This window comes from Mirounga leonina, unplaced genomic scaffold (genome assembly GCF_011800145.1).
Source record: "Mirounga leonina isolate KUSES-001 unplaced genomic scaffold, KU_Mleo_1.0 Mir_224, whole genome shotgun sequence".
In the NCBI taxonomy this organism is placed as follows: Eukaryota; Metazoa; Chordata; class Mammalia; order Carnivora; family Phocidae; genus Mirounga; species Mirounga leonina.
Genome location: NW_023270615.1, coordinates 8,936,582 through 8,957,930, shown reverse-complemented (window position 1 = coordinate 8,957,930; position 21,349 = coordinate 8,936,582). Strand labels below are relative to the sequence as shown.

The 21,349-nt window shown below is 47.3% G+C and overlaps 1 protein-coding gene across 1 annotated transcript in view; it reads left to right on the top strand.

Moving 5' to 3' along the window:
• Positions 1-21,349, top strand: part of MAMDC2 (MAM domain containing 2) — a 142,435-nt gene that overhangs the window by 61,270 nt on the left and 59,816 nt on the right. Inside the window, exons 3-6 of the mRNA XM_035029074.1 lie at positions 3,575-3,846; positions 5,305-5,389; positions 8,361-8,498; positions 20,281-20,537. Of these exons, the coding sequence (XP_034884965.1) occupies positions 3,575-3,846; positions 5,305-5,389; positions 8,361-8,498; positions 20,281-20,537 (752 nt within the window). The remainder of the gene's footprint in view (positions 1-3,574; positions 3,847-5,304; positions 5,390-8,360; positions 8,499-20,280; positions 20,538-21,349) is intronic.

Below are 21,349 nucleotides of genomic sequence, written 5' to 3'. Positions count from 1 at the left end.
TAGAGTCCAGGGAAGGGCACCGTCCCTGATATCAATATCTTCCTCATTCTTTCTTCATTTTCTAAAACTTCTTCAAAATTTACCATGTTCCTTCTAGTTTAGTTTAACTCTAACAGGACTACAACTAGTTCAATCTAACTCTTTATAAAGACACTGAAGCTGCAAACAAGGATAAAGCAAATAGTTTCAACTCAAGTACTAACTCAAATTGATTGGTAAGTGGCTACATGGAACACTGTTTAGAAGGATTCTGAGGCTATATCCAGGCAAGGCAGAAAAAAAAAAGTAGTAATTAATTAAGAAAATCTTTCTTGAGCTTGGCAAAGTTAGTAGAGGAGGTGGGCAACACTTGAGCTCATTCTTTAATCTGGGAAAATGCATTATTCTGCTGTGAATGCGAAATCAGTTAGGGAGATAAATCTGGATGGGTTGTAATGCAGATAATAGGCACACTTACACAGCATGGCCTGAAAAGAAATTTGAGGTCTCTAGTTTACATGCAAAATCCCAATGCTTTGAAATAGCCAACACTTATGGCTGAGATATCAAGATCTCTCAATAAATAGCACCAGCTTTCATACTGTATACTATCAAGATATTTTAAATAATACATTGTTATAGTATGTGCTCTCAAAGGTTCTTAATATGAGCATTAGCATAGGCTTATAATAAAATCTGATATAGTGAGAGATTATGTCAGGAGAGATTTTTTTTAAGTTTTTATTTAAATCCCAGGTAGTTTAACCTAGTGTAATATTAGTTTCAGGCATATAATATAGTGATTCAACACTTCCATACATCACCTGGGGCTCATTACAGCAAGTGTCCTCCTTCATCCCCCTCACCTTTCTCCCCCATTCGCCCAGCCACCTCCCCTCTGGTAACCCTCAGTTTGTTCTTTATAGTTAAGAGTCTGTTTCTTGGTTTGCCTCCCACTCTTTTTTTTTTCCCCCTTTGCTCGCTTGTTTTGCTTCTTAAATTCCACATATGAGTGCAATCATATATGTTTGTCTTTCTCTGGCTGATTTATTTCACTTAGCATAATACTCTAGCTCCAAGAGAGATTTTTTTTTTTTATGGCAGTCACTGAAAAAAATCAAGATAATCACCAGTAGATGGACTCTCTGAGCCTGCAGCAGCATACATTTACTTAACTTTGAGTTTTACCTCCAAGTGGAACTGTCTCCTCCCTCCTCTACGTGCTACAGTACCCAGTCCTTTCTTTGATAGATAGGTGTCAAAAGGGGGCTCCTGGGTGGCTCGGTCAGTTAAGCATCCAACTCTTGATTTCGGCTCAGGTCATGATCTCAGGGTCGTGGGATCGAGCCTTGCGTTGCGCTCCACGCTCAGCGGAAGTCAGCTTGAGATTCTCTTTCTCTCTCCCTCTTCCTCTGCCCCTCCCTCCCCCAAAATAAATAAATAATTCTTTTTTTTTTTTTTAAAGGTGTCTAAATAATGAGTCCTATTTCTCTGGCAGATATTGTAAATCTTTGCTTCTCAAATGTGGTCCCCAGACCAGCAGCATCAGCATCCCCTGGAACTTCTCAGAAATGCAATCCGTTAGAATTGCAGCATCACCCCAGACCTACGTGGTGGCAACTCAAGGGTGGGCCCAGCAATCTGTTTGCACAGGGCCCCCGGGTGACTCTGGGCTCAAGTCTGAGAGCCACTTCTGTGAGTCGTTTCCTTCCAGAAGTGGGAAAGGCAGTAGGGAGGGGGAGAATTGAGCCTGCAGGGCAGCAGGGTTGGCCCAGGATGGGAAACTCCAGCGGACACAATGAGGAGTTGTTTTTTTCCTCTGCTTACCCCATGTGCCAACTCTCTACTTCTTCAGAAAAGGTTTGAAGTGCTCTCAGGAGCTCCCCTAGTCACCATGCCCACCCCACTACCAGCCTGCTTTGAGTCCCTTCTATGGGGACAGTAACGGAAAGCAGGAAATGAGGATGGCACTTAAATATTGCCTCATGTCACAGAGAAGCTGCCCTTTCTGTTTAAAAAAGAGTTGTCCTCAAGAGCCCCAGCCTAGTGCTTCCAAACCCAGCAGGCCCCACAGCTAGGAAATGCATGTGAAGCACTTAGAACAGCACCTGCTTCATAGTGAGAGTTCACTCTGTGCAGGGAGTGATGGTGATGGTGGCAGTGAGAGCAAGGGCCAGATTTCCCCACAGGGGTGCCTGGGTTGGCATCTAGAAGCAGTTGCTATTTGTACTGGGTGGGTGGTCACTATGTTGAAAGACTGCCCACTGGAGACAGATGTTGATCTTGAAACCCTTTGCAGGCCAGCGAGACTCCCTGAAGACAGCGCCCTAACTGTGAGGCTGGCCATCAGCTGAGGCTCCTCTGGCCTGTCAGTACTCACCACAAAGCCCAGGGGCCTGGCTGGGGTTGGCGTTTGGGGTGATGAGCATGGGAGGAGGGGCTGAAGAAGATCAGGCAAAGCAAGGAGGAATTTCAGAGCCTTTCTAGTAGGAGTTCGGTGTTGGGGAGCCTAAAATGCAAGGAGTGGAGAGGTGGTCCCAGGATGGAATGCAGCCGGTGAGATGCTGGCCACAAATGTGGGAACCTCTGAGCATGCATGAGAGTGCAGGTCCCACAGGCAGTGGGTCTCCAGGACACACAGGCAGATCGGGTCACTGCTATAGGAAGCTACTGACCAGAGTCAGATTCCGAAGGCTCAGGTCAGGTTACAGTTCTTGCTTCTGATCTGTTTTGTTCTGTTCTTCATAGCAGTTTTGTTTTATATCCTGGTGTAGCCAGCAGAGTACCACATATCAGCGTATCAGCGTCAGGAAGATAGGGGAAGGGGGGCAGGAGGAGGGGAGAGGAGCAAAAAGAGGGCAAAGAAAGGAGGAGGGGGTGGGGGAGAAGGAAGTGGTGAGTGCCCTGTCCTCCAAGTTTTGCATATGCTTTTCCATTTAGTTATCAAAACTATGAGATTTCGTTGTGGAAGAGTCTAGAGGAGGAGAGTCTTATTCCTAATTTTAAAAATCAGTGGACAGTGAACTTCATCTGCCTAGGCCCCAAGATCTGAGGCAACCAAATAAATTCAATCTACTATAATGATGCAAATTGGATGCAGATCAAATCATTGTGAATGAAGGGAGCTGTGGAAAGAGAAGGTTGAGTCCACCAAGGTATTCTGACTCCAGCAGAGGCATGCTGCTCCTCTGGGTTCTGAAGTTCTCAAACGTTCATGCATATCGGGGCCAGGAAGATGAATGCAGCATGCTAAAGGGGCCTGGTATGAGATGATAATAGGCAACAGACACTTGGCTTCAGTGTCAGGGGGTAATAGGGAGTAGTGGGGAGTGCCCATGCCACCTTCTGAAGAGGCAGCACTACGTAGCTCCCAGCCTGTTGTAGTCGTGTGTCATGTGACCATGGTCTCAGCGTTGTGGGACCTTCTAATTTTTCACAAGAAGGCAGAGATCCCGTGTTTAGGCAACATTCGGTAGGCCACTGCAATGCATCACCAGGCTGTATCTGCCCTTAGCTTCACTGGACCACAGTTGTGTATTTCCCTGAGTGGAGAACAGCAGGTTGATCCTTTCCCGGTGCTCCTTTCTCTTTCCAGGCCACTACATTTATGTGGACACCTCCTTTGCCAAGCAGGGGGAAAAAGCCGTGCTGCTGAGTTCTGACCTACAGGCTGAGGAATGGAGCTGTCTCCGACTGGTCTACCAGATAACCACGTCTCCAGGGTCTTCATCGGACACCAGCCGGCTGAACCTCTATGTGAGATTTGAAGATGAAAGTTTTGATCGCCTGCTTTGGTCAGCTAAGGAACCTTCAGACAGCTGGCTCATAGCCAGCTTGGATTTACAAAACAGTTCCAAGAAATTCAAGGTAGGTAGAATGTAGGCGCCTGACTTACCATATAGCATTATGTGACTCTGAGATCGTATGAAAATTTCTGCCACTAAAGTTACTGATCTCCTAGGTTAGGATGTGCTGCTTTATAAGAGATGTGTCCCAGAAGAATAGTAGTAATTAATAATTGGTAAGTTAATATTGTCTTTATTCTTTAGAAGAGCTTCTTCCCGGATTTCTTTCTTGTCTACTTAAATGGGACTTCTGTGAGAATCTAAATGGAGCCTAAACCAACCTCTTTGATGGAAATTTATTTTCTAATGGGCTTTAGGTAGCATTCTCATTTCTAGTCATTTTGTTTCCTCTTTCTCAGTCGTGTGTGGTGTCTCCCTAATGGTCTGTTTGCTACAAATATTGAACAAAACATTCACTATCGTTAAAGGAAAAGTGGAGCTACTTTGAAGAGGGAAAGATACATAAAGGATATGTTCTGATTCCTTTTCAAAGATGGTGGTTGTTGCATCAGAAGTGTTGGAAGAGGAAGGTCGACAACGTAACATAAAGCTGGATGTTGTTTGGAGCAGGGAAGGAGACTCAAGTGTTACATGTAGTGAGAGTGTTGTGGAGGAAAGAATAGGGCCTTCACGAACACGTTCTCCATTCCTAATTCCCTTTTCAATTCCCTATCCCATTTCTCTCCCTCAAAAAGTACTGAAATGCTGTCTACTCCTCTCCCCGTCCCATCAGGCAGGAGGGAGGGTTGAGGGAAGGAACACTGAGGTCCGAGCTCTCTAGTTCACACTGTCTGCCCAGTAGTAGGGCACATCCTAAATCTCCCAGCATAGTTGCCAAAGACTGGGCTGAAGTCACATAAAGAGAAGCAAATACTTGCGGAAACGGGAGCAAAGATGAACCATAGCAGGGCTTGAAATCAGCCATGTAAATTGTCATGCTCCCCTCGGTTCTTTATGTAAAATTTTCCAAATTTGTTCAGCAATATAGAAACTACAGGTTGATTTACGAGCCTCTTCCATCTCACGTGGAGTCTCCCACGGCTAAGTCAGATTGTGCTTCCCCCCTCCTCCAAGGGTCTTCCCCCCTCCTCCAAGGGTCTTCCCCGCTGAGGCCTCTGCCCTGAGTCCCTGACTGTTCTCAGAATGCATTTCCCCAAGGGCACCAGCCCCCCTCCCCATCCACAGCCAACTGGGGCCACCACAGACGCTGGAGAAGGGGGTGGTTGGAATAGCACTTGAAGACAGTTGGCCCCAAGCTTTACTGGACACCTTGCTCACCTTGTACACACACACACACACATTCTCTTAGAGCCCGTGGTGAGACTGGTATCCAGTAGCAATTAGCTGAGACAAGCAATCTCGCTTTGCCTTGAATTGCTGAACAGCTCCTGACTAGTCTCTGAAATTCTGAGCCAGGGAAACACGGTGTTTCCTTGGAGTTAGGGAAGCCTGACTCCCTTCTTCCTCCTGTGTCGTGCAGATTTTAATAGAAGGTGTGCTTGGACAGGGAAACACGGCCAGCATCGCACTCTTTGAAATCAAGATGACAACCGGCTACTGTATTGGTAAGTGGGTTTCGTCCTCACTGTATTGGAATGTGAATTGTGAATCTTCTTCTAAAATCTGTTGCCAGAGGGAACTGAACCAGTCCTAAAGGCAAGATGTTTTATGGAAGTCAGTACATGATGCACCGTAGCTTACATGCTTCTCGAGGTTCACTTGAATGGTGTATGTTGCTCCTGTCTGTAAGCGGAGGAAGGCTCGCTGGATGGAGTCTGCCCAGACTGGCTAGGTTAACGAAGGGAAAGTAGCTGCAGCAACTGTAACCTGAGCTGCCACCTGAACCTCAACATATGCTAGTAAAGATAATTTCCGGTTTGCTGTGAGCTCAGCTTCAGCCAGAAAAGCAGGCTTCATATTCCGTTCTTTGCTCATTTTACTCCATTTCTCTCTGATACACCTTGGCCCCTCTGTGCCCTGTGGCCGCTCACCTTCTATTTGTCTGCCGTTGGTGCTATTTCTCTATAAGATGGGCGCTCCTGGAGGCCAGGACAGGCTGTGGGGGTGCAGGGAGGAGGAGGACAGGACATCGGGCAGCACTGAACACCAGGGATGCATTTGAGCTGCGGTTGCAGGAAGCAGGGGAATTCGGTGAAGTGCAGGTCCAGGGGAGGAGGGGAAGAACTCTCTGTGGGCAGAGCCCAGGGTGGAGGAAGCACAGGGTGTGCTCAGGCCCCTGCCAGAAGCTGAGGAGGGTGTTTGAAGTGCGAATCAGGACCCAAGCGAGCCTTCGGCAAGAGTCTGGGTCCCGGCTGAAGAGGGTGGATGATTCTGTGGTTGGCCGGTGTTCAAAGCTAAAAGTCAGCAGAGGAGGGTACCTGCGGCCATGTCCTCACATGGTGACTCTGGCAGCCCCATGGAAAGGGACTTGGAAACGAGGAAAATAAATACGTAGGAGAGGAAAACCCCCAGCAAGTGGTTGTAACCTTACAGATCAGACATAACGAAGGCCCAGCGCTGGGCTCTAATAGGGAAAAGGTGGGAGACTGCGAGATTTTTCGGGATTGATGGCCCTTTGGAGGTTGAATGGCTGTGGAGAGGAAGAAGAAGGAGAGTCAAAGACAATTCTGAATAAAAAAGAGACTTTGCTAATTCCCTGACTCTCACTTCTCTGTTTTGACCTTCCAAGGATGATACTAAGGCAAGTGAAGGAAAGCACGAGGGAAGAAAACGTGACCATGTTCTGAAGATACAGTGGGATTAGACCCATGCGCCCCCTGGTAGCTCCCTCCCGCCAGCAGGTGCGCCTCGGGCAGCCCACCCACCAGTCCGACGGGCCTGCTGCAGCGCCACCTGCTGGCTCCTCAACTCCCCGCGCCCCGCAGCCTCCGTTTCTCCACCTGCAAAATGGATATAAACTGCTTCCCTCGTAGGAATAATGTGGGGACTGATGAGATCATAGGTATGAAGGTGACTGGCCCAGCGCTGGGCACTTTAAAAATGTAAATTTCCTCTCTTCAAATCACTCCGTGGCTTCTGGTTTGTTTAAAAAAAAAAAAAAAAGGAGTGCCAATACTTTCATCTTGTTGAGATGCCTGATCCCACAGTCCTCTCGCCTTCCTTTCTGTGCTCTCTCTTTGCTTGTCTCCTCATCTGTAAAATGAGGTTAATAATAGTACCTACCTCGTGGGACCATGTTGAGGACTGAGTAAGTTAATTCAGTTAAAGTGCTTAGAATAGTACCTGGCACGTTCAGGACTATTTTGCTTTCTATTTTATTCTTCAGCAGGCTTTGGCATGGAACAGGGGTATTGCGTGGCAGATGCTGCAGTGGAAAAGTTGCAGATAAAAACCTTAAAGTTTTTCAGTGATTGCTAATGTAAAAACACATTGATAACTATATCAATCAGGGTCCTGGCAGGAAGAAGAAGACATTAGGGGCTACAAAGGTGTGGGTGGGTGAAGGAAACCAGCAAAAGCACAGGTGGTAATCCAGGACTAGTGAGAGCGATGATTCATCAGCCATGAGGGCAAGGGGTGGGGGCCACTGGAGCCAATGGTTGTGTGGGGAGGGCTCCCTGATAGGACCTGTGTCCTCAGGAGAGGGACACAGCCAACCCATGGCAACCTGGCAGGAAAGAAGCTGGAGGCTTGTTCTCCTCCTACTTTCCATCGGTCGAATCCAACAGGAAGACAGAAGGCAGGGGAGGCCAGTGACACTGTCCATACAGGTCTACCGCTGGAGTGAAAAAATGGTGGGGGTGGGGTCTGGAGGGGTAATGGGAGATGGCCAGGACAATCATACTTCATATATGTAGTTGATGATTATAGGGGTCAGTACAGGCTCGCTGTTGGTGAGCTTCTCATTCCCACTAGAGGAGTCTGTTGACTGGGAACTATTTATCTGTGCAAACATGTCTGTGCTCCTAAACGGCGGAGGGTGGGAGGTGAAGTCTCTTTATTTTCTCTCTCTTCTCCACTGAGGAGCTGCAGAAGGACCCAGAGCCTAGGCTATGCCTCCCCTGCCTGTTCTGTTTCTTGTTAATAAGAAAAGCAGAGGCTGTTAGCACCTAGGAAACATGTCCTTTAGCCCTGGTATCTTGTCTACCAACAGGAGAGAAGGGGATGGGGATATGGGCTACCAGAAGGGTGGCAGACACAGTTTCTGGAGCTAAGAGGATGGTCCCAAATAGGGCTTTGAAGCAGAGGTGGCTGAGGCACCAGGCATTAACCACACATCTGGCTCCGTGTGGGGACAGTCCTGTGCAGGGGGAACGTTCCCCTCATTTCACAGATGAAGGCACAGAGCCCAGGAGAAGTCATGCTACAATTCACATGGCTAGTCAGTGGCAGGGCCATCATCCAAAGAAGCAAGGATGAATTACACTTTCCAGCATTGTCCAGGGATCCTGGTACAAAGCTTCCAGTGGTCAAGGGGAATGAGAAACATATCTGAATATGGAAGAGCAATCCCCGCAGTGAGTAGGGGTATATACCTAGGTGTGATCGTGTGCATTTTCGTTTCTCTTCTGTCAGAATGTGACTTTGAAGAAAATCATCTCTGTGGCTTTGTGAATCACTGGAACCCCAACGTGAACTGGTTTGTTGGAGGAGGAAACATTCGAAACTCCCCTTCCATTCTCCTGCAGGATCACACCTTCAAGAGTGAACTGGGTGAGCTGGGGACAGATGGGGTCCTTTTCCTGGGGGGAGTGTTTCCGCCTTCCCCTCCTGCCCCCTCCATTGACCTAACTGTGGCCCTGTCAACAGAGAAGGGAGACAGGAGAGTGAGTAGGGACCGGGAGGCCTGGTGGAAGAGCAGGAAGGCCGGGTCGGGCTGTGAGTTTGAGACGGACCGTGGATAGGAGCTCTGTAACTAAGGACAAGGCCACCCAGTTAAAGGCTTTTCTTCACCTGTGATCTGGTCTTGCTCTTTTCACATTTCCATATTATGCTTTACTTTCTTATCACTTTGTTGTTCTGTATTTCTTATCCCTAAAGGCAGGGTGGGAATGATCCTAGGTTGCTTTTCACTAAAAATAGATCGGGTGATGGGAAACAGTCCTTAAGAACTTCCCAAGTGGCCCTGGGGTGAGCCCCAATTCCCAGTGGTGAATCCTGAAAGCAACAGGGCCACCTAGCGGCCAAGGGGGCTGGCCTCTGCAGGGAAATGGAGAGGAGAGAGGTTTGGGATGGGAGACATGGGCAAAGGCTTACTTCCTAAGGATTATGACAGCCTTCACCTGGGCCCTGGGAAGCTTCCAGGGTCTCCCCATAGTTGCAAGACGCTCCAGTCCTCAACCCCAAGGGCTTGTTGACTAGCGAGAAGATTCTGGTAACTGACTCCATCAAGAGCAAGAATAGGAATTTTGGTTCTGCTGCAAACTGTCCTTTTTCCTAGTTTGATCCACTGCTGTGTGGATACTGAGGTCATCTGCTCAGTCCTAATAAATCGTTGACAAGGACAATGTGTCCCCAAGCCTGAAGACTTGGCAACTTTTTATGGTTCTTTACATTATTCCTTGTTCATGGTAGTTTCTTTTCATGTGAATATTTGTAACCTTGTCTCTGACTCTTTTTTAAAAGTGCCCATCCTGAAGCTTATCTTGGCTCTGGACAGTCTCCATCCTGAGACTGGTCCTAGTATATCCAGACTCTCACACTCAATTTTCTAAAGGAGCCAGGCAGATTATAAAGTGAGTGACATGTGGGCTGGGAGAGGAGTGTGGCAAACTAGGGAGCACAGACCCTGTACAAAGCTCTAATTAATTACTGCCATGTGAGAATGCAGTTCCAGGGGGCAGATCTTTTGATTTCATAAGGTAATCAGGAAGGCAGGGGTTTTATGTGAAATTTCCCTAATTTTTTAAAGTTGGTAAATATTTTCTTTTTTTAAAAAAGATGTTATTTATTTGTTTGAGAGAGAGAGAGAGAGAGAGAGCACACAAACACACACACACACACACACATGAGTATGAGCAGGGGGAGCGGCAGAGAGAGAGAGGGAGAAGCAGACTCCCCGCTAAGCAGTGAGCCCAACTTGGGCTCTATCCCAGGACCCCAGAATCATGACCTGAGCCAAAGGCAGATGCTTAACCTACTGAGCCACCCATGCACCCTGGTAAATATTTTCTTTAAAAACACTGCATGGGCCAACAAAACACATCTTCAGGTCAGGCTCAGTTAGCCAACTTCTATTTTGCAAACTTCATTTTATGTGTTCCTTTTCTTTTTCAACATGTCCAGGCTTCTTACAACAAAATGTTGATAAGTAACCATATAGTAAAAGGTTGGAGTCTCCTGGGCTTACCTGTTAAGACAAATCCAACTTTGGATCTAGCATTTTCATTCATTTGACCCTGTATTGGGTCTGGTTGGGAAAACAGCAATAAAATGGTACATTCCCTATGGTCCTTGCCCAGGTTCAAAGAACATACATTCGAGAAAGGGAAAAGGATTTCTATCACACATGGGTGTAAGACAAGGTAGCATGTGTCAAGTGCTCTAAGAGTGGTCCCCCCATTTACATCAAAAAAAGAAGAGTGCTGGGTATTCAGAGACAAGAGAGATCACGTAACTGCTTGGACGTTCAAGAAGACATGATGATGAAAGAAGTCAACTGCGTTGAGGGATGGTTATAACTTTGACAGGCAGAGACAGGAGAGGGCTGGAGCCGTGATACATGGTAGCAATCACAAGGGTACCAGAGGGAGAGATATGATTGGGAAAGCAGTGTAGGGGCAACTTCTAAAAGGCCTCAAGTGCCAGGAAAGAGATTTTAACTTTACTCTGTTGACAACAGGAGGCCTTTGGAGGTCTTTGAGCAAGGAGAGATGCGATCACAGCAGTGTATTTAGTTTGGTTAGCCAGACAGTGATTATCTCAGTAAACAGAGGACCAAATGGTAGAACAAGAGAACTAAAAATACCCCAGAAATGATTTCTTTAGGTACATCTAAGGTCACTTACATAAATAATTGAGATTAGAAAAAGACAAAACATTTTCACTTCCTTCTTCTAAAAGTAAGGGTTAGCACTTTTGGAAATGACAAAAGATTGGAGTTCTCTCTCTATATATATCTCCATATTTTGGCTCTACAGACAGAGAGCCCATCTCCACTTGTGGCCATTGTAGGAAGCCCTGTAAGTGTCATGCGTGGAGTGGGTGATAACCTAGCATGACAGATTAGTCCATGAATCTGCATGAGTATTTTAAATAACAACTGGGTTCATTCAAAACAACAAAATGGGGGCACCTGGGCAGCTCAGTTGGATAAGCATCTGCCTTCGGCTCAGGTCATGATCCCAGGGTCCTGGGATCGAGTCCCACATTGGGCTCCCTGCTCAGCGGGGAGCCTGCTTCTCCCTCTCCCTCTGCCTCTCTGTGCTCTCTCTGTCTCTCTCCCAAATGAATAAAGTATTTTAAAAATAAAAAAAAAATGTTACCAACTCTTGAAAGCTTTGTTTCAAGGAATAGGACAACTTACATAACATTCTGCCATATCTTAAGAATATAGTACAGGGAGTAGAGAGAATCTTGAAAGATTGTATTAATCCCTGGGGTCATTATCACAGGTGTCCAAACTTAAATGTGGGGAAGTGTTGGAGAACTTTCCCCAAATCACTTAAAAATTAGTTCCAGAGTCAGATCCTCTGAGTAACCAATATCATGATTTAATGACTATGTGTTCAGTGCATCATTTTTCTTTCTTTTTTTAAAAGATGTTCTTTTTTAAGTAATCTCTATACCCAGCGTGGGGCTTGAACTCACGACCCCAAAATCAAGAGTCACATGCTCCACTGACTGAGACCACAGGCTCCCATATCATTTTTTATCCTCAATGATGATGAGGACCAGTTGGCTAGGGAGACACCTATTTCCGGGGAGAGACAGCAGATCTGTGTCCTACTGACAAATCATCCATCTGACTGTGTCACTTGAATGTCATCCATCCTCTGAGGAGTGCATCAGCCCTAGACCTTCCTCACTCTCATTTGTGACCATGGAACATTCTGCCCACATCTGTGTCAACAAGGGACAGAGAAAGAGGACCAGGCTAGGAGTTCAACACTTGTGCTCCAAGCCAAGTTATCCAAGTGCCAGATTGCCTTGGGCAATCCCTCGACTTCTCAGGGTCTCCACTGACCTGTTTGCAAATGAAGAATTTGAATCCCATAATCTCTAAGATGCCTTTGAGTTCTAGTGTTTTACTCCTAATGCTGTACATCAAAATCTCCAAATTCACCACTCATTGTAACTGGGGGGAAAAATAAACTGGGGAAACCCTAACTAAAGAAAGCTAAACAGACTTCTTTATTCCAGGACTTCTCAGTGCCTTTAATACAATTCTATGTTAATTTATATTATGACATTGCACAAATTATTCAAATACCAAAATGCTCTGTAAACATGCACAATGATGCATGACTAACAGAGATGTAAAATAAAAGATAGGGGACCACATAAAAGTGAAAGATCACCTTGGTTTTGGGGTTCAGGGAAAGCTTTCTAGAAGAAGTCATCTCAGAACTGGAATTTGGCTAGATGGATAAGAAGTACAGCATATGCAAATGTATACAGGCCTGAGGGTGGATACTTTATTCTGTGGTTGGGGAGTATTTGAGAATGCCGAGATATAAGATGATGGCAGAGTAGCACTAGACCTAGATTATGTTCCTGCTCATAGCCAGAAGCCTGGGTGCCTACATTCTACTCGCTTCTCCCAGGTCTCTGCTATTTCTTTCCAATTCCTCTTGAACTTTTACACTGATATTTTGGCCAGTTGTAGCCAGACAACCATTTCCTCCTCACCCAATGCACGTGTATACACATGCGTGCACACACACACACACTCTCTCACACTCCTCCCACGTGGACTCCTATATAAGACTTCTTCCTATAGGAGATGGAGCTAAAACAGATGAGTTCTAGAGATTCTCAGATATTTTCCTTGAAAAGCCCATAGGACTCAGAGTTTTGACCAGAATCGCTCTTGGGGGAACAAAAAAAACCACAAAAAACAAAAAACCCTCCAGTGCTCTGAATAAGGGAGGGATTGCCTTTCTTCATACATTTGCCTTCAGCTGGGTATATTGATTTTTCCTGAGCTCTATCAATTTGGGTGGCAAAGTAAAGATTAAATGGTTCAGATGTCTGCCCACAGCAGCAGATTTTGCTCAAAAAAAAAAAAATTCATCTCATGTTCATTCATATACTGGAAGCAGCTTATGCCTTTGCTTTCAGGGAAAAACCAGGGAGGTGAACGGAGGGGCGAGCAAAGCCCTGTGCCTGCTTAGAGTTACGCAAAAGGTTGAGGGACGTCTTCCCTGGAGGGCTCTGGCCTTTGTGTCATAGAAGAAGGAAGAGTGAATGTGGTGTCTGAAAAATGCAATGCGTATATGAATTTTCCTGCTTTTGGCCATGTATTTTTAACAGTTAACCCCAGACCATGAGTCAAGTTTTTCAAATGAGCACTCTGTCTCCAAATGTTTGTCTCAGGGTGGAAATGGCTAATAATGCAGTCAGAGCTCTTGTGGGACATCTTGGGAATATTGGAGGGGATGGGATATTATCCTTCTTTTTGTCGCCCAATTCCGATTCGTCACATATGGATTTTTTTTCTCTGTTAATATTTTATGAAGTGAAACAAAAATCTTTCAGGAGGTAACCTGCTGATAGCCCAGATCATTACTGTTTCCCACCTGCCTTGGCCAAAAGAAGATAATTACTGGGAAAATAAGGAGGGAAATCAGTTTCTTTGCTGAGATCTTAAAAATCATATGTGCTTAGGGTGCCACTCGGGGAGTTGAGCAAGGTTTCAAAACCTAAATTAAGATCAGAATGATTTTATTCCCTCCAAGGCTGTGAGGTGGATGGAGCATCTTTCCATAATTCACGGCATTCTCTTCTCCTTTCAGTTCAGACTGAGCTCAAGCATCCTCTTAACAGCACTGTTCATTTACTCTCTGCATTGATCCATTTGGTTCCTTGCATACGCTCTCAGTAGGGAAGCAACTTTATGAATTTTCTCACCATCACCTTTGTGCAGGCTCTGTCATTCACCTTTCCCTGTCTTTGGATGACTTACGTTAGCTTTCTGGGCACTTTCAAGTATGAACTAACAGCCTCCTTTTCAGGGGTTCAGTTCTGTCCAGTCAAAACTCCAGCATCTCATCCGATTCAAATCTCCCCCAGACCAAAGCATGGTGGAGCCATAAAGAGAAGGGTTTGGGCTTTATTTCTCTTCATACTTCCTTGGCTCTCCCCCTTCCTCTTCTCCCACTCCCTGTGCTGCTGCTGGTTCCTTCAGGGTTGGAAGGAGGTGTAACAGTGGAACAGAAAAGGAAGGGAAGGGGACAAAGGATCTTATGTGACCAGTGCTGTTGAAGCTGGAGTTCATGACCTTTATACTGCAGGTGGCCACATGCTGCCCATTTCTCTCACTGCCAGTGGGGAACCCCACCTCACTACTCCCAGACAGGGATGATGCACTCTCCAGCTGGCCATCTGTGAGTCCCTTTAGCACCTAGAAGCAATGCTACACCACGCCAGCCCCTGTTGGAGTTACCACCTGCATGCAGTTCTTTTGAGAAGAGTCCTTTCAAGGCATTCTAGCCCCTTCTGAGTTGCCCACTTAGGCTAAGGGAAAACTCAAATCTTTTCCCCACCGGACTCTGAAAGTTACTACTTGTTGGCCACAAAATCCTTTCTCTCCACTCTGCCCCCACAGGTCCCTACAGACGTCTTGCTTCTAGATGTATACAGCCAAGAGCCAGGCACCAGCCTTTGTACCCCGCAAACCCCAGTTATCAGTGATTAAGTTCTCCCAAGAAACCCCTGAGCACCCTCCTCTCTTGAGGCCCAGGGCAGTTGAAGAATTCAGGAATTTCTGCCAAGTGTGGGTCAGGGTGAGGTTAGAGGGTGGTTTCCCTCCTCCACTCTCTCCACACCTGGTTCCTTTAAGCCTCTTCTCTTGGATCAGAATAAGAAAGGGGAAGCTATCCCTTGCTGTTCCCTTGGGGGGGGTCAAAAGAAAACCCACGACGGGTTAGCTCCGGGACACCTGTCGCCAAAGAGACTCTGTCTACGATCTCTCGGATCCTTCTTTGGCCTTATATATTCAGGCTGGAGGGCAGAGGAGGGATCAGCCTGGTGGGGTTGGCTTAGACCCCCGGTTGCCACAATGTAACATAGGCCACAGGGATGGGAGGGTACCACAGAACAGCAGTACTTGTCTCCCATCGCTCTTGGCACTGAATTCTTAGCAGAGACTGGGAGACATCCCACTTTGTGCCCATTTATTACATTTCTGTCATCTCTGAAAGCTGTATAAAAAGACTAGAGCCTGACTCTACTGTAGTGAAACTTACCCAAACCCTTAGAACTAAAGATCCACGAAGATGAGTGTTGGGTTCGTAGATGGTAGACGGGGTGAGCAGGCGTGATGACCTCCCGATTTGGGTGCTGTCTCCTCATGGCGGCAGTAGACCAGTGGGGTTTTCCAGCTGGCCTGTGTTTCTTCAGACGGTGCTTCCCCCCTGACCCAGGAGACAGCATGACACGGATGTAGACACACGTCACAACTAGAGCACAAGCATGGCGGACAAGGCTGAGTCCCAGCTGAGTCAGAGGATGCCTTGGCATCGATTTTTGTGGAATGCGGGGTAGCCAGACTGTTTGAAAATAGAAGTTCAGGAACTGCCCTCAAAGTTTTTTTTTCCTAATTCAAGGGAAAATGGCTGCCTAAAAGAGACCCCCTGGTTGCACATGAACCGTTGAGCGAACCTACAGTGGGCTGCTACATAAAGGGAAGCAAGTAATCATGTGCCGTCACCGCGGGCATGACCCCAGATGGGGCCTTTGGCTGGCATCACTGAGATTCTGATCTTTCGACAGAATTGGAAATTGTTTGTTTGGTTTTTTTTTTTTTCCCCTAGAAGCTGAAGCCTCTTTGTGTATAATCCAGAATTAGGGAAGGATAGACTGGCTCCACGAGTCTGAGTAAGCAGCAATGACCAGGGGACTGGCAGTGAACTTCTCGATGTTTAATTGTATGGAGAACTCATGGCCCCTTCATAGACTCTTTCATTTACAGTTAAAGTCTGAATACTTACAAATCTTTGTGGCCTGCAGGATCCCCCCCAAAGATTTGGTTAGTTATAGGATTGGTACATCTAGGGTCCACCAATACCTAGTTTCGTCCTACTGAAAGGATTGGATAAATTGCCTCTCCCAGGTATTCTGCAGGCCCTAGAACCCTGGGCCAGATAGAAAGTTTGGCCTCATTGAACTGGGCAGGAACATTCTCATAATACCAAGCATGAGAGACATAATTTCCCAAGAATTCCAGGCCCACTTCTTCATTCCCCTTGGAAAGGTGCACAAAACGGTGCCTGCATTCACCCAAACATCTGCTCTTCTTCCTCAGCGTTGGTCATATCCAATGATACTGAGCCTGGGCTGGGCGTTGTTCCTCCAGCCTGGCATCCTGGGCAGACACCTGGTGATTTCTGAGTCATCCCCACCCCTTCAGCTGAGATGAGCCAGCTACCTTTGGTTTCCCAGTGAGAAAGTCTTACTCAGATTGTCGGTAAATAGTATCTAACTTTGGCAACAACTGAATGATGGGGGTTGGGGGGGGCGGGTAAGCAACAGAATGTGGTCTAGTCTATGGCTCCAGAGGAGACTTGGTGTCAGCAGTCCTGGTCTCAGCACCAGCAGCCTCTCTGACTCACTGTGGGCACGTCACATTGTGTTTGCTGGATGGTTTTGGGATCAGAAATGTGACTTTGGCTCCCTTGTGCATGAGCTGTTAATGAAGCACTTTACCGGCAAATTCAGGAATTGAAATAGCAGCCACACAGCGGGTGAGTAACTGGCCTTTAAAGAAGACTGTCAGATATCTGTCAGCTGTGAGGAAGATGGGTTCCTAATGGGACGGGGACATTTCTGTAAGCCCAGTTGCCGCGCACTCCGCAAGTATTATGAATGCCTCCAAGTGGATTGCGACGTCTTCTGGATTCACCGAGAATCTCCCAGACGTCTTGGAGGTGCTCCTCACCCTCGGTGGAGTGAGTTCCCCTTCGTGGCTGCGTCAGTTTGGGTCCTCCAGGAAGAAGACCCTAAGCTTGGACTGGGTGAGGAAGAGATTTATCGGCCGTGAAGGATAAGGAGGAGAGAGCTGGAGTCACTGGGGCCCAGGTCAATGTATCTGTTAGGCAGAGTAGCCACAGTGCCTAGGGGCCAGGACATTTTTAGGGTCCATGAGAATGTTTTCATCTTATTTATTCTAAAATCGGAAGAAAAAAAATGAACGTGCTAATAACAAATAAAATAATCAGTCCGGCCTAAATTATGTTCATCTTTATACCAACGCAGTCATAAAATAGAATGCTTAATATTTTTTAAGGAGGCATGGACCCACAGCGGCCAAAGGGCCTAGGGCCCACAAAAGTCATAACGTGGCGCTGGCTAGGGAGGGCCTCCAGCACGGCAGAGAAGACTGACACCTGGGAGGGAAAGGCCAGGCTGCGGGGGGGGGGGGCGGCTGCTGAAGAGCCCCCCTCAGGCGGAATGGCCCCGCTCTGCTAATCCTGTTCTGCCTAGTCACCAGCTGAGAACAGCCCAGTGTACTTGGCCTTGGCACAAGCGCTGATGTGGGTCCAGAGGTGAGGCAGCTGGAAGCTGTCAGCCAGCTGTGCTCCCTGCAGCAAGTTCACCTGAAGGGGAGTCACATGCCACCTCCATGGCCCCCACAATGAAGAACCAAGGAAACAAAATATTAGGTCTCTCCTCTACCCAGGCCCAGCCCCCACACACGTATCTTGGAAAGGGATTCTGTTTCATTGGAAGACAGGTTACAAAGAGCATTCAACACTCCCTCTCTGCCTCTGACGCAAGAGCTCTCGGTGAGCAAAGGGGTGTTATGGAGGCTAGCTGGTCGCATGTGTTCTCTATTAGTAAAGTATTCTGGGGGGGCTGGCTGTCCCCCCTTCCCCCCACAGTGCTCCCGTGGGCACTGGAGCTTGGGTGGGGGAGGCATGGCCTTCCTTCCGGTTCAGAGTTTCTCTGATTCTGTTCAGTCTGACATTCTGATTCGTCCTTTAAAATCCCTTGCCAGAGTCAGCAAAGTGAGAGCCCCTCAGCTGTTTCCAGCCTGCAGATATGCTTATTTGGCAGAGACAGAGTTTAAAAAATTGCAGTGGTGGGTGTTATGGGTTGAACTGTGTTTCCTCCAAACCATATGTTGAAGTCCTAACCGCCCCCTGCCCCCCAGGACTTCAGAATGTGACCTTATTTGGCAGTAGGGTTGTTGCAGATGTGATTAGTTAAGATGAGGTCATACCGAAGTAGGTCCCTAATCCAATATGACTAGTGTAGTTATAAAAGTTGGGGGGGGGGCGGATTTAGACACAGAGAGAGACCTGTACAAAGGGAGAACACCATGTGAATATGAAGGCAGAGCTTTATTAGCCAAGGAAGGCCAAAAATTGCCAGCAAACCACAGATGATAGGAGGGAGCCTTGGAACAGATTCTCCTTCACGGTCCTTGGAACAAGGAACCAATCCCGCTGACACCTTGATCTGGGACTTCTAGCCTCCTGAGCTGGGGAGAAAGAATCAATTTCAGTTGTTTAAGCCACCTAGTTTGTGGTACTTCATTATAGCAACCCTAGCAAACTCAGATAGGGGGTATCATTTTGAAATGGATAGATTTGCTATGAAAATTTAGATTTTGAGCTTCAGTGGGAAAAGCCTGAGGTGCCGGGCTGGATGTCAGGGCACCAGCTGGGAGCAGAGGGATGGATACACTCAGTCCTGAGCTAGAGAGCGCAGCCCACAAGGGGTGGGGACTGCCACTCTGGGCCACCCGCTGGTGGTGGCAGCTCGGAATGTGGGTTCAGCGCAACCTGATTTTCCGATGTTTCCGAACAGAAGCTTGATTGCTGTTTCTTGTTGCTAATGAAATATGATTTCAGATGTTGGCAACGAATGCATCCCTCGATTTCCTCCCAGAACCCACTCTGCCTCAGTGGTATACTTGATCATGTTGGCCCCTTGGTCATCTGAGTTTGTGATCTCTATTCATTCACGGTTGCATGTCTTGTCTAACTATAAGAGAAATTATAGTTAAACAAGGGAGGTGATTCAGGGGGGTCGAACAATTTGCCGCCAGGAGAAAGCGAGCCTTGATTTACCCACCTCTCCCCTCTGCCATTTGAGGCAAGGACCTTTCTGAGACTATCTGTGCTTTAAATAATCATGTGCTGTGCGAGATGTAAAGCAGGTGTCCGGTCTATGCAGGTATATGGTCTTCCTACTACCCTTACTGCTAGTGTGTTGAGGATACAAGGAGTTGTTACTAATCAGGCACCATGCAATAAAACAAAGATACTAAGCTATAGTTGTTCTGAACTTACAAATAGAAAGGTCATTCTATCGAAGCTACAATACAGCCCTCCATCACTGCAGCTTTAATTGCCAATAATGACAATGACTCTTTACACGGAACAGACAGTGGGGAAGCCATGGTACCAAAATCATTAATGACATTCCTTTAGTTCATTGTAATTGCGTTAGGCAGTTACAATGTGCCAAGCCCACGCTAAGCATGTCACATGCATAATCTCATGTAATGCTCGAACTAGCCCCAGGAAGGAAGTATTTGGTTCTCCCTGTAGAGATTAGGACATTGAAGCCCAGAGATATTCAGTAACTTGCTTGAGGTCCCAGCAGGACTCGACCTCAGGTCTCTTCAATGCCAAATCCAGGCTCCCCCCATTCTGGCCTCCTGGTTCCTCTCTTTCACCAAAATGCCTCTAACAGAGGTCAGCCTCCAGGCCCAGAGCCCACCAAGACCTCGCCAAGAGCGGTGTCCCAAGTCCAACCTCCCAAATCCCAACTGTGGCTACATGTTCTGTTAAAGAGGCAAAGCTTGTCATCCAGTTTGAAGTCAAAAATCTTAGTTTTGCTCAAAGAAGACTCGCTGACTTTTTGTGTATATTGTAAAGATGTACAGGAAGGTAGGTCCCTCTGTGCCCCTTTAGGAACAGATGGTATGCTTGGTATGTTCTTGGAAATCCTGTAACTCACAGAAGGCCTGGGAGGAGGGGGGCCTCCTGGGGTCATGTTCTGGTTCTTTCCACAGCTGCGTTCAGCTTGTGAAAATTCCAGTACTTCGTATATGTGTATTTTACTTCAACCACAAGTGAGGCAAAGAGAACGGACAGTTCTTGGCTTGGATTTAGCAGAGCACCTTTGAACTCCTCACACTCCCCTTCCAGCCCAATACCCGTGGACCCCTGGTCAAACGTCTTGTGGCCATAACTCCTCCACGTCCTTGCCACCCCTGCCCCTGGATTGTGTTGAAGTCAATCCCAGCATCGCACTGTGTCACCTGCAACCACGCCCCTCCCAGCCCGTCTTACACTGCGTGTCCTGTCCGTGTGATTTTCAGGCCACTACATGTACGTGGACTCGGTGTATGTCAAGCACTTCCAGGAGGTGGCGCAGCTCATCTCCCCGAAGACCACGGCCCCCATGTCCGGCTGCCTGTCGTTTTATTACCAACTCCAGCAGGGGAATGACAATAGCTTCTCCCTCTATACTCGGGATGGGGCCGGCCTTTACGAGGAAATCTGGAAAGTGGGCCAGCCAGGGAATGCTGCCTGGAATCTGGCTGAGGTGGAGTTCAGCGCGCCGTACCCCATGGAGGTGGGTATGGAGGCAGGTGCGCCCTGGCCTCACCGCTGTGCCCTGTGCGGGGGTGCTGCCGACTCGTTCGTCTGCCGATCGGGAGACACCGGCCACAGTGCTCCGCTCTTCTCTGTTGTGTGTCCACCTTCATCTTCCCTTTCCTTCCATGGGCCCCCTCTGCTTCTCCCTCTTCCTCTTTTCCCTGCATCTTTCTGCTTTCTACCAAGACTGTTTTCCCCAAGGACAAATAGGGAAAATCCAGTCCATCAACGACATTTCTTGGGCGCACATGCCCTCTCAACCTGCACTGTGGTCGTGACTTCAAAAGAGAGGAATGCCCTCTAGGGTGAAACCCACCCTTGAACTTCCATTCCTCAGAGCAGGGATGAACCTTTCCCTTACTTGAGGGAAGAGACTTTCTAGAGATAGAGGAGAAGAAGAAGAAGAAGAAGGAGAAGGAGAAGGAGAAGGTGAAGGAGGGAGAGGGGGAGGGGGAGGAGGAGGAGGAAGAAGAAGAAAAAAAAAGCCAACTTATTTTCTTCTTTCCTCCTTTACAGTATAAATAATGTCCTCAGTATTAGAAAGATTTATCATTGTGACCCCAGTTTGAAACAAGGCTGGGTGCTTTAGTTTTAAAACTTTTTACAGTTGCATGAGTGATAAATATCCAGTGCAGAAGAATTAGAAAATCCGGGAAAGCAAAACAAACTCAAACCACCCAGGCTGAGCCTGCAAGGATGAGAACACTAACATTTTGGTGTTCATCATTGCGGGCCTATTTTCTAAGCATGTATATTAATACATATCTCTTTTTATGTGTGTATTCCAGT